This window comes from Rana temporaria, chromosome 3 (assembly GCF_905171775.1).
Source record: "Rana temporaria chromosome 3, aRanTem1.1, whole genome shotgun sequence".
NCBI lineage: Eukaryota > Metazoa > Chordata > Amphibia > Anura > Ranidae > Rana > Rana temporaria.
In genome coordinates, this window is record NC_053491.1 from 11,895,141 (window position 1) to 11,908,266 (window position 13,126).

At 48.9% G+C, this 13,126-nt stretch overlaps 2 protein-coding genes across 4 annotated transcripts in view; one reads left to right on the plus strand and one right to left on the minus strand.

The window, feature by feature from the left end:
- LCTL (lactase like) overlaps nucleotides 1-8,535 on the plus strand; it is a 69,352-nt gene extending 60,817 nt beyond the window's left edge. For 2 of the 3 annotated variants that reach the window (XM_040342253.1, XM_040342252.1), the window contains 2 exons: nucleotides 4,440-4,484; nucleotides 7,733-8,535. In XM_040342253.1, the coding sequence (XP_040198187.1) occupies nucleotides 4,440-4,484; nucleotides 7,733-7,848 (161 nt within the window). In that variant the 3' untranslated portion in view covers nucleotides 7,849-8,535. The remainder of the gene's footprint in view (nucleotides 1-4,439; nucleotides 4,485-7,732) is intronic. The other variant, XM_040342254.1, reaches the window with a different exon arrangement.
- A 3,819-nt stretch (nucleotides 8,536-12,354) lies between these two features.
- ZWILCH (zwilch kinetochore protein) overlaps nucleotides 12,355-13,126 on the minus strand; it is a 102,067-nt gene continuing 101,295 nt past the window's right edge. Inside the window, exon 18 of the mRNA XM_040342255.1 lies at nucleotides 12,355-12,517. Coding sequence (XP_040198189.1) covers nucleotides 12,426-12,517 — 92 coding nt within the window. The 3' untranslated portion in view covers nucleotides 12,355-12,425. The remainder of the gene's footprint in view (nucleotides 12,518-13,126) is intronic.

The window sequence follows — 13,126 nt, forward strand, 5'->3', positions numbered from 1 at the left end:
TTGGAAAATAATATGGGGGGCTGTACTGAAAGTAATGCAGAAGTGGGCCCCTTTTTTTTCTTAACTTACATCGTTCTACAGGAGGGCTTCTATAGACATGATCGTGTTGCTCACACGCCCCTGGAGGCATGCTCCGTGGGCTGATCACAGAGAGTGCCTCCAGGGGCGTGCGAGCAACCCGATCATCTGGGGGATGTCTATAGACGCCCTCGCGGCACTGGAAGCCCAGAAAGTGGTTAATAAATCCTTATTGGTTATTACTAATGATTAGGGATGTCCCGATACCGATACTAGTATCGGTACCGGTACCAAGCATTTCCCTGAATGCACTCGGGGGAAATGCTCCGATGCCTCACCCGATACCTTGGCAGTCAGGGTGATCGGTGCGGCAGGGGAGTTGCAAGTCTTCTCCGTGCTGTCCCCCCCCCCCCCCCCCCGCCGTGCTCCGTGTGCTGCCTTCTCCTTCTTCCCCCCGCCATGCTCCGTGTGCTCATTGTGCTGCCTTCTCCTCCCCCGTGCGCTGCCTTCTCCTCCCCCCCGTGCTGCCTTCTCCTTCTCTCCCCCCCCCGGCCGTGCTCCATGTGCTCATTGTGCTGCCTTCTCCTTCTCCTCCCCCCCGTGCTCCGTGTGCTGCCTTCTCCTTCTTTCCCCCCCTCCGCCGTGCTCCGTGTGCTGCCTTCTTCCCCCCCTCCGCCGTGCTCCGTGTGCTGCCTTCTCCTTCTTCCCCTCCGCCGTGCTCCGTGTGCTGCCTTCTCCTTCTTCCCCCCCGCCGTGCTCCGTGTGCTCATTGTGCTGCCTTCTCCTCCCCCCGTGCTCCGTGTGCTGCCTTCTCCTCCCCCCCGTGCTCCGTGTGCTGCCTTCTCCCCCCCCCCCCCATGCTCCGTGTGCTCATTGTGCTGCCTTCTCCTCCCCCCGTGCTCTGTGTGCTGCCTTCTCCCCCCCCCCCCCCATGCTCCGTGTGCTCATTGTGCTGCCTTCCCCCCCCCCCCGTGCTCTGTGCGCTGCCTTCTCCTTCCCCCCCCCCCCCGCCATGCTCCGTGTGCTCATTGTGCTGCCTTCTCCCCCCCCCCGTGCTCTGTGCGCTGCCTTCTCCTCCTTCCCCCCCGCCGTGCTCCGTGTGCTGCCTTCTCCTCCCCCCCGTGCTCTGTGCGCTGCCTTCTCCTTCTTCCCCCCCGCCGTGCTCCGTGTGCTGCCTTCTCCTTCTTCCCCCCCGCCGTGCTCCGTGTGCTGCCTTCTCCTTCTTCCCCCCCGCCGTGCTCCGTGTGCTGCCTTCTCCCCCCCCCCGCGCTCCGTGTGCTGCCTTCCCCCCCCTGTGCTCCGTGTGCTGCCTTCTCCTTCTTCCCCCCCCCGCCGTGCTCCATGTGCTGCCTTCTCCAAAACTATGGCCTGGGGGCTGCATGCGGCCATTTGCTTACCTTTAACTGGTCCTTGGGTCACTATTCCTCTAACTGACACAAACAATGGGGGACAATTCATAGCAATGGTACCAACGATGGGTCACAATCACAATTCCTCTCACTAACTCCCAAAATGGTGCATTGTTTACGCCAACTGATGCCGGGACATTTTCTATTCCCGGTGGCCACAGTCCGGCCCCCCCAAAGTCTGAAGGACAGTAATCTGGCCCTATGTTTTGGAAATCCCTGGTCTAGAGGAATACACTCCTTTTTTCCTTAATTTGGGAAGGAGCGACGGCCTATATAGGGTTCAGGTTTATTTGGGATTAATATATCCCCTCTTTTACCCAATACTGGGGTGACACTCATAGCTTTTTTTTTTTATCTTTTTCAGTTATATGCACTATTACTCCTACTGATACCAATGATGGGACACTATTCCTCCCACTGACGCCAGTGCTGGGGCAACATTTTGCCCCAACGATACCAACAATGGGTGACTATTGCTCCAACTGACACCAATTATGAGGCACCATTGCTTCCACTGGCCCCATCAATGAGGCACCATTCCCCCCACTGATATCAACAATGGGGCTCTGTTCCTTAAAGTGGAGTTCCACCCATAAATATAACATTACATCAGTAGTTTCAAAAAAATGTCATTAGTCCTTTACGGAAATTTTTTTTTTTAGATGCCTTCAAAGTGTTGTTGCTAGGCAGAATAGTTAATCTTCCCACTTCCTGCACCTAGGTGCTTAATGCTTCCTAACCTACACCGCACAGACTCCTGGGAATGTAGTGGGTGTAACTTTCCAGGAGTCTGTGCATTCCCCAGTCTCAAAGAATCATGTGACTTTGACAGTACAGGTGCTGAAACCTGATCTGAAACCTATTACACTGCTTGTGCAGCACTGAGCATGTGCGAGATCTGCAAGGCTGAAATCCAGGAAGTCATACAGTCTGGCTTCATGATGCCCACACTTAAGATGGCCCCAGTCAATTTCTATTTTATAAAGTGTCTAAATGCTGTAACAACCTAACAAAACGGACCTTAGTTTACAGACTAACTTTACTAGAATACATTAAGCTTGTGTATTACAGGGGTATTTATATTTAAAAAGTGAAATTGTGGCCGGAACTCCGCTTTAAATTTAAACCAATGATGGGGCTTGGTATACTCCAACTGATGCCAGGGCATTTTCTACTCCACTGACCACAGTCCACCCCCCCAAAGGCTGATGAGCAGTAAACTGGCCCTTTGCTTAGAAAGTTTGGAGACCCCTGCTATAGGGGAAGAGTTACTCTACCAACAAGACCAACGTGAAATTTGACTAGCCTATAAGTTATTACAAAAAGTTATGCCCACAATTGCTTTACTTTCGGTACAGCCCTCATAGATCAGTCCACGACAAAATCCCCCTGATCGGTTGTAGGCAATTGATGTACTGTAGAATATACCCAGAAAATATCATAGGGTCAAACGACTGAGGAATACAAAACATTAAATACGGTAATAGGAGCTTACAGGCACCTAAAGTCTAACTCCAGGTTTCCTGTCACTTTAACCACTTAACCCCCCGGACCATATTGCTGCCCAAAGACCAGAGCACTTTTTTGCGATTCGGCACTGCGTCACTTTAACTGACGTGCTCCCAAACAAAATTGGCGTCCTTTTTTCCCCACAAATAGAGCTTTCTTTTGGTGGCATTTGATCACCTCTGCGGTTTTTATATTTTGCGCTATAAACAAAAATAGAGCGACAATTTTTAAAAAAATGCAATATTTTTTACTTTTTGCTATAATCAATATCCCAAAAAAATATATATAAAAAAAATGTTTTCCCTCAGTTTAGGCCGATACGTATTCTTCTACATATTTTTGGTAAAAAAAAAAAAATCGCAATAAGCGTTTATCGATTGGTTTGCGTAAAATTTATAGCGTTTACAAAATAGGGGATAGTTTTATTGCATTTTTATTAATTTTTTTTTTTACTACTAATGGCGGCGATCAGCGATTTTTTTTCATGACTGCGACATTATGGCGGACACTTCGGACAATTTTGACCCAGTGAAAAGTGCTATAAAAATGCATTGTTTACTGTGAAAATGACAATTGCCGTTTGGGAGTTAACCACTAGGGGGCGCTGTAGGGGTTAAGTGTGACCTCATCTGTGTTTCTAACTGTAGGGGGGCGGGGCTGGATGTCATTGATTGTGTTTCCCTATATCGGGGAACACGCGATCAATGACAGCGCCACAGTGAAGAACGGGGAAGCTGTGTTTACACACACCTCTCCCCGTTCTTCAGCTCCGGGGACCGATCGCGGGATTCCAGCGGCTATCGGGTCTGCGGAGCTTCGGACCGGGTCGCGTGCCAGCGACTGGGCACTTAAAGATAACGTACAGGTATGTGCCTGTGCCCAGCCGTGCCATTCTGCCAACGTATATCTGCAGGAGGCGGTCCTTAGGTGGTTAAAAGCAGCGGCAAGCCTGCTCACCTCACAGGTTTGCTAATCCACTGCTTTTAAAACTCAACATCTAACCAATCAGACGGCTTTCTAAGTACTGTTATAAATAAGTGTAAAACGCAAAACTCCGGGGGGGGGGGGGGGTAACAAGGTGTCCGCTTGCCCCCTTCTCAGTGTCTTTACTGTGGAGGAGTGCGGGGTGTAGCAAGATGGCGGTGTCGGATTGCCACTTCCTTTACCAATTCTGACGGGTCGCCATATCTGATGAAACACTGGCCCCCCTGCATTGTATGTTCATAGCAGGAAGCTCAGCCTGTTTCTGGGGGGGGGGAGAATTCATTCTGAGATTGTTTAGAAAGGACTGCGGTCTGCCACGAGGACTTTTATGTGGGAAGTGATTAATAAACATAAGGAATATAGGAAAAGACGCTGCTTCATCTAGTGACACCCCATAGTGTGATGTTGTGGACCTCTACCAGCCATGAGATTGTGCAGGATTTCATCTCCATCGATTTTCATGTTGCCTACCCTTTTTATTTTTTTCTGTTTTCTTCTTGAAAAAAAATAAAAAATCAGAGGAACAGAGGAATACGGCTGCAAATATTCTGCGGCTAATTCATGGTAAGATGTGCTTTCAGAAAGAAATGACATATAAATGTAGTGAAATCTTCTACAGTCACTGTTTATTCTAACTCTCTTCCCCTTACAGTAGGACTTTAACCACTTGAGACCCGCGCTATTGACAAAAGACGTCCACAGCGCGGCTCTCAAGTGCCAAGTGGACGTCATTTAAAGTGCATTACCTGCGCGCGCCACTGGGGGGCACGCAGCGGGTAAACACTGTCCCGGCGCATCCCTGGGAAGCCGATGCGTGTACCTGGCGGCCGCGATGTCCGCCGGGTACACGCGATCGGCGGGAACACAGCAGGGACGTGGAGCTCTGTGTGTAATGATGAGGTGTAAACACAGAGCTCCACGTGCTGTCAGGGAGAGAGGAGACCGATCTGTGTCTCTTGTACATAGGGACACAGCATCGGTCACCTCCCCCAGTCACCCCCCCTCCCCCACACAGTTAGAACACACCCAGGGAATACATTTAACCCCTTCCTCACCCCCTAGTGTTAACCCCTTCACTGCCAGTCACATTTATACAGTAATTAGTGCATTTTTATAGCACTGATCGCTGTATAAATGTCAATGGTCCCAAATTTGTGTCAAAAGTGTCCGAAATGTCCGCCGCAATATCGCAGTCCCAATAAAAATCGCAGATCGCCGCCATTACTAGTAAAAAAAAAAAAAAAAAAAAAAAATCATAATTCTGTCCCCTATTTTGTAGGCGCTATAACTTTTGCGCAAACCAGTCGCTTATTGCGATATTTTTTTTTTTTTACAAAAATACGTTGAAAAATACGTATCGGCCTTAACTGAGAAAAAATATATATATTTTTAAAAAAAATTGGGATATTTAGGTGATCAAATACCACCAAAATAAAGCTCTATTTGTGGGGGAAAAAGGACGTCAATTTTGTTTGGGAGCCACGTCGCACGACCGCGCAAATGTCAGTTAAAGCGACGCAGTGCCGGAAGCTGAAATTTCGCCTGGACACGAAGGGGGTTTATGTGCCCAGTAAGCAAGTGGTTAAAAGAAGGATCCTATACAGAAGTTTAATTTAAAAGCGGGAAACTATTTCACTAACCCCATTATATCCAAAGATAGATTTATCCCCTTTCTTTGCAACGTGAAAGAAGCTTGTTTACAGTCAATCACCTGGCACCTGAGCCACTACATCATGGTATTTAGTAGGGTTGTCCCGATACCGAGCATTTGCCTGAGTACTTGTACTCGGGGGAAATGCTCCGATGCTTCACCCGTGGACGGCCCAGCGCGTAGCTAAGGGCCGGCACACGCTCGATGGCCGAAAATGGGGGGGAATACAAGGATCGAGGATCCAGCCTGTCACCCAGTCGGCAGTTGATTGTAGATCTCAGGATCCAAAAATGCAGGAAAACAAAAAGAAAAGCAAGAAAATTGCAAAAAAAATCCCCAGAGCACATGGGCACAGAGGAGCCATGTCATCTCCTTTGCTAGGCAGAAAAAAACTGGGGCTGCAGAGCAGAGAGTGGGGGATGTACCCGGGGGAACCGCCCCCCCTGGGAGGTACTGTACTGTGTGGAGTGTTTAACACTTAACATGCTGTTTTTCTGTATTTAAATTGCATTGTTTATTGTGAAAATGACAGTTGCAGTTTGGGAGTTAACCACTAGGGGGCGCTGATGGGGGTTATGTATGACCTCATCTGTGTTTACAGCTGTAGGGGGTGTGGCTGTAGGTGTGACGTCATCGATTGTAATTCCCTATATCAGGGAACACACGATCGATGACGGCGCCACAGTGAAGGCGGTCCTTAAGTGGTTAAGCAGCCCATAGATTATGCTATTTTCCTTCTACCTTGGGTCGGTGTTGATGGAGGAATCCCTCCCACCAGCGCTATTGTGTTTTGCCCGAAGGGGAAGCCTTCCCTACTGGCAGAACGCAATTATCGCTGCTGGTGGCTATAGCCCCCCTGTAGTGACCGCATTAAGAAAAAGAAAAAAAAAACGACAGGCTGGTTGTCGGTTTTTGTGGCTGGGAGGTGACTAGCGGTGACCGCTCAGTTTGTAATGACAGGCTGGGAGAGGCCGTCACTTATCGCATGTATCTGCGCACCCAGAGTTTACGGGCGGATGAGCGACCCTGGACGAAGAGAGACGCCTTCAGGCTTAGACATCCGTCCCTGACTGCAGGTACTCATTGGATGTGAGAATGCAAAGAGCGACGGCTCGTCTCAGCCTGTCATTAGTTTGTGACCACCGGCTGTTCCCATACACCTGTCATTCCAGCTGCAGAAAACGGGCACAAGCATCTCGCCTGTGCCAGGGAGCCTGGCCTTTTCCTGCTTTACATTCTTGTAGGTAGATTCAGAAAGAGTTAGGCCGGCTTATCAGTAGATAAGCCGACCTAACTCAGAATCTACGCCGACTTATGTTTAAGCGTATGCTCAAACAGAAATACGCTTAAATAAAGCTAAGATAGAACGGCGCAAGCCGTCCTATCTTAGCTTGCAATTTTTCGGATGGCCGCTAGGTGGCGCTTCCATTGCGGCCGGCGTAGATTATGTAAATGAGCTTTTACGCCGATTCCCGAACGTACGCCCGGCCGCCGCAGTCGATTTACGCCGTTTCCGTAAGGCCTTAGGCGACCTAAAGTTATTCCACCTATGAGGTGGAATAACAATGTTAAAGTATGGCCGCCGTTCCCGCCGCGAGGTTCGAATTTTTTACGTCGTTTGCGTAAGTCGTCCGCGAATCGGGATTTACGTCGTTTACGTCCACGTCGAAATCAATAGGCCCGTACGGCGTACTTAGCCGCAATGCGCCCTGGGAAATGTAGGCGCCCGGCGCATGCGCAGTGTAAAAAAACGTCAAAAACCGTGAGGTCAAGCCTCATTTCCATACAACACGCCCCCCTCCCAGTCATTTGAATTAGGCGCCCTTACGCCTGCTCGTTTGAGGTTACGCCGCCGTAGATTAGCAGGTAAGAAGATTGAAAATTATTACTAGCCTAAATAATTTACGGTGGCGTAGCCTAAACAGGCTAGGCTACGCCGCCCTAAAGATATTCCTGTGTACCTGAATCTACCTATTGGTGTTAAAAGTAAAAAAACGAAGACGGTTGGGGCAACTTTCTGATTTCATCCGATGAAAACACGATTTAGTGGTCATATGATTGGCAGCAATAATATATCTTACAATGTATACTGCCGTATATATTTCATATGGTGTATAATAAACGTCTAGGATAACCCGAGTATTTCTCTACCAATCCCCAGACCCGCTGACCAGCCACATGGAGATGGTGACGGAGATCGTGGTCCCCACAGTGTGTACTCTGTGCATTCTGATCAGCGCTGTGCTCCTGATGATTCTTCTGCGAAGACAGAGCTAGGAGATCTATAGATACGATGGAATACGGACAGTGCCGCCATCTCTGCCCCGCACAGACTCTCTGAAGAATTGTGACCCCTCCCCCCCCCGTCTGTTCTGTTACCCTGATGAAAAAAAAGAAATACAGTGTTGGAGTTATCAACCACATCCCAGAGTGTACAGAGTTACCCTCCACATCCTAGAGTGTACAGAGTTACCCTCCACATCACAGAGTGTACAGAGTTACCCTCCACATCACAGAGTGTACAGAGTTACCCTCCACATCCCAGAGTGTACAGAGTTACCCTCCACATCATAGAGTGTACAGAGTTACCCTCCACATCCCAGAGTGTACAGAGTTACCCTCCACATCATAGAGTGTACAGAGTTACCCTCCACATCATAGAGTGTACAGAGTTACCCTCCACATCATAGAGTGTACAGAGTTACCCTCCACATCATAGAGTGTACAGAGTTACCCTCCACATCATAGAGTGTACAGAGTTACCCTCCACATCACAGAGTGTACAGTGTTACCCTCCACATCATAGAGTGTACAGAGTTACCCTCCACATCAGAGTGTACAGAGTTACCCTCCACATCATAGAGTGTACAGTGTTACCCCCCACATCATAGAGTGTACAGAGTTACCCTCCACATCATAGAGTGTACAGAGTTACCCTCCACATCATAGAGTGTACAGAGTTACCCTCCACATCATAGAGTGTACAGAGTTACCCTCCACATCATAGAGTGTACAGAGTTACCCTTCACATCATAGAGTGTACAGAGTTACCCTCCACATCATAGAGTGTACAGCGTTACCCTCCACATCATAGAGTGTACAGTGTTACCCTCCACATCATAGAGTGTACAGAGTTACCCTCCACATCATAGAGTGTACAGTGTTACCCTCCACATCATAGAGTGTACAGTGTTACCCTCCGCATCATAGAGTGTACAGCGTTACCCTCCACATCATAGAGTGTACAGTGTTACCCTCCACATCATAGAGTGTACAGAGTTACCCTCCACATCATAGAGTGTACAGTGTTACCCTCCACATCATAGAGTGTACAGTGTTACCCTCCGCATCATAGAGTGTACAGAGTTACCCTCCACATCATAGAGTGTACAGTGTTACCCTCCACATCATAGAGTGTACAGAGTTACCCACCACATCATAGTGTGTAGAGCAGGGGTAGGCAACCTGGGGCCACCTCCGGCTGTTGCAAAACTACAAGTCCCATCATGCCTCTGGGAGTAATGGTAACTGCCAGCCTTGCAATGCCTCATGGAAAATGTATTTTTCACAACAGCTGGAGGGCCCCAGGTTGCCTTCCCCTGGTGTACCCACCACATCATAACATGTATAGCAGAGAACTGTAGGTAAATACAAACCTGGTTAGTGAGCCTTTATTTTAAAACAGAAACAAGTGAGTAACATGGATTGGTATATTACAGTGCCTTGAAAAAGTATTCATACCCCTTGAAATGTTCCACATTTTGTCATGTTACAACCAAAAACGTAAATGTATTTTATTGGGATTTTATGTGATAGACCAACACAAAGTGTCACATAATTGTGAAGTGGAAGGAAAATTATAAACGATACAAATAAATATGTGAAAAGTGTGGGGGGTACGTTTGTATGGCGCCCCCCGGAGTCAATACTTTGTAGAACCCCCTTTCTCTGGAATTACAGCTGCAAGTCTTTTTGGGGGTGTCTTTACCAGCTTTGCACATCTAGAGAGGGACATTTCCCCTCATTCTTCTTTGTACAATATCTCAAGTTCTATCAGATTGGATGGAGAGCGTCTGTGATCAGCAATTTTCAAGTCTTGCCACAGATTCTCAATGGGATTTAGGTCTGGACTGTGACTGGGCTATTCTAACACATGAATATGCTTTGATCTAAACCATTCCATTGTAGCTCTGGCTGTATGTTTATTAGGGTCTCTCCAACAGGGCACTCGAAATGCGGAAGAGGCAGGAGTGCCGCTGAGGGACCCCAGAAGAGGAGGATCTGGGCCACTCTTTGCAAAACCAACTGTACAGAGGGGGTAAGTATGACATGTTTTTTTTTTTTAAAACAAACCTTTAGATATTCTTTAATGCCGATACTCATGTGGTATTTAACTCTAAGATCCCTTTCACACTAGAGGCGTTTTAGCGATAAAAATAGCGCCTGTAAAGCACCTGAAAAACGTCTCCCAATGCTCCCCAGTGTGAAAGCCAGAGGGCTTTCACACTGGAGCACTGTGCTGGCAGGATGTTAAAAAAAATCCTGCAAGCAGCGTCTTTGGGGTGATGAAGGAGCGGTGTATACACCGCTCCTCCAACGCCCCTGCCCATTGAAATGAATGGGCACCGCTGCCAAAGCGCTTCGGCAGTGGCGCTATTAACCCTTTCTTCAGCCACTAGCGGGGGATAAAAGTGTCCCACTAGTGGGTGAAAAGCACAGCTAAAATGACGGTAAAGCGTCGCTAAAACTAGCGGCGCTTTACCTCTAACGCGGCAGGTGGCTCAGTGTGAAAGGGGTCTTAGTGAGAGCTCATTGTCTCAGTGGGGAGGATTTCTCCATCCATTCCTCCTTTGATTATGTGGATGGAGAATCCATTTGTTTTGTTTTATTTTTAATTCAGCCTGCTGATCGAGAGGGGAGAAAGAAGGAAGTGAGAAGAGAGAGAGAGAAGAGAGGGAAGAGGAGAAGGAGAAGAGAGGGAGGAGGAGAAGAGAGGGAGGAGGAGAAGAGAGGGAGGAGGAAAGGAGAGGGAGGAGGAAAAGAGAGGGAGGAGAAGAAGGGAGGGAGGAGGAGGAGAAGAGAGGGAGAAGGAAAAGAGAGGGAGGAGAAGAGGGGAGGGAGGAGAAGGAGGAGAAGAGAGGGAGGAGGAAAAGAGAGGGAGGAGGAAAAGAGAGGGAGGAGGAAAAGAAAGGGAGGAGAAGAAGGGAGGGAGGAGGAAAAAGAGAGGGAGGAGGAAAAGAGAGGGAGGAGCAGAAGAGAGGGAGGAGGAAAGGAGAGGGAGGAGGAAAAGAGAGGGAGGAGGAAAAGAGAGGGAGGAGGAGGAGGAGAAGAGAGGGAGAAGGAAAAGAGAGGGAGGAGAAGAGGGGAGGGAGGAGGAGGAGAGGGAGGAGGAAAAGAGAGGTAGGAGGAAAAGAGAGGGAGGAGAAGAAGGGAGGGAGGAGGAAAAAGAGAGGGAGGAGGAAAAGAGAGGGAGGAGCAGAAGAGAGGGAGGAGGAAAGGAGAGGGAGGAGGAAAAGAGAGGGAGGAGGAAAAGAGAGGGAGGAGGAGGAGAGGGAGGAGAAGAGAGGGAGAAGGAAAAGAGAGGGAGGAGAAGAGGGGAGGGAGGAGAGGGAGGAGTAAAAGAGAGGGAGGAGGAGGAGAGGGAGGAGAAGAGAGGGAGAAGGAAAAGAGAGGGAGGAGAAGAGGGGAGGGAGGAGGAGGAGAGGGAGGAGTAAAAGAGAGGGAGGAGGAGGAGAGGGAGGAGAAGAGAGGGAGGAGGAAAAGAGAGGGAGGAGAAGAAGGGAGGGAGGAGGAAAAAGAGAGGGAGGAGAAGAGAAGGAGGAGGAAAAGAGAGGGAGGAGGAGGAGGAGAAGAAGAAGAGAGGGAGGAGGAGGAGGAGAAGAGAGGGAGGGAGGAAGAAGGAGGAGAGAGAGTAAGAATGAGGAGGAGTAGGAGAGAGAGAGAGGAAGGAGGAGGAGTAGGAAAGAGAGAAAGGAGGAGGAGTAGGAGAGAGAGAGGAAGAAGGATTAGGAGTAGGAGAGAGAGATGGGGAGGAGGAGGAGAGAGAGATGGGAAGGAGGAGTAGGAGAGAGAGAAAGAGAGAGGGGAATGAGTAGGAGAGAGAGGGAGGAGGAGGCGAGAGGGAGGAGGAAAATAGAGGGAGGAGGAGGCAAAGAGAGGGAGGAGAAAAAGAGGAGGAGGGGGAGAAGAGAGGGAGGAGGAGAAGAGAGGGAGGGGAGGAGGAGGAGGGGAGGAGGAGGAGGAGAGAGGGAGGAGGAGAGAGGGAGGAGGAGGAGGAGAGAGGGATGAGGAGGAGGAGGAGGAGAGAGGGAGGAGGAGAGAGTGGAGGAGGAGAAGAGAAGAGAAGGAGGAGGAGAAGAGAGGGTGGAGGAGTAGAGAGGGAGAAGGAGGAGGGGTAGGAGGAGGAGAGAGTGGAGGAGGAGGACCACATGTGGCCAGCCACATACTAGCTTTGTAGCTGCAGTCTATCTCAGTAGGAATACTTATTCTAATGTGAAGAAAGGGTGATCAGTCACCATATAGTTCATAACCTCGAGAATCAAAGAAGCTAAATCCATCTCAGGACTGGGGACGTGATTTGCAGACTGGGATCAGCTCAACATTTTATACTATTGATCTTCATCCAAATAAGTTGTAGCGTCAGCGACACTCCATAGGTGAAAAGGATCGTCGCAGGATCCATCCTGCTACATAAGACTCTAATAAGGGAACTGAACAGCCTCGGATTGCCCGCTGTCAAACGATCGTTAGATGGAACAAAGTAAATAATAAAAAACAACAAAATGCAGTTTAATAGAAAATCATTTATAAGAAATATGGTTACAATGTAGGAGAACATTCACCTGTGTGAATACTCAGCAGAAGCACACGTGACTGCAGCTGATCTGGGCTTGATAGTAAGCGATGTCCTCATTGTCCACGCTGAATGTCATGTCAGGCTGAACACCTAGGAATACAAATACAACAACTCTGAGGTCACGGCATAACTATTGTTGTATCTATGGGAACATCAGAAATAATGTAGTTAAAGCGGGAGTTCACCCATTTATAAAAATTTTCCCCTTTTCCCCTTAGATGGATGCTCGTTTGGTCTAGGGGAATCGGCTATTTGTATTAAAATATGATCCGTACTTACCCGTTTTCGAGCTGCATCTTCTCCGCCGCTTCCGGGTATGGGTCTTCGGGAGCGGGCGTTCCTTCTTGATTGACAGTCTTCCGAGAGGCTTCCGACGGTCGCATCCATCGCGTCACTCGTAGCCGAAAGAAGCCGAACGTCGGTGCGGCTCTATACTGCGCCTGCGCACCGACGTTCGGCTTCTTTCGGAAAATCGTGACGCGATGGATGCGACCGTCGGAAGCCTCTCGGAAGACTGTCAATCAAGAAGGAACGCCCATTCCCGCAGCCCATACCCGGAAGCGACGGAGAAGATGCATCTCGTAAACGGGTAAGTACAGGTCATATTTTAAAACAAATAGCCGATTCCCCTAGAGAAAACGAGCATCCATCTAAGGGGAAAAAGTGCCCTCTAAGGGTGAACCCCCGCTTTAATTCACT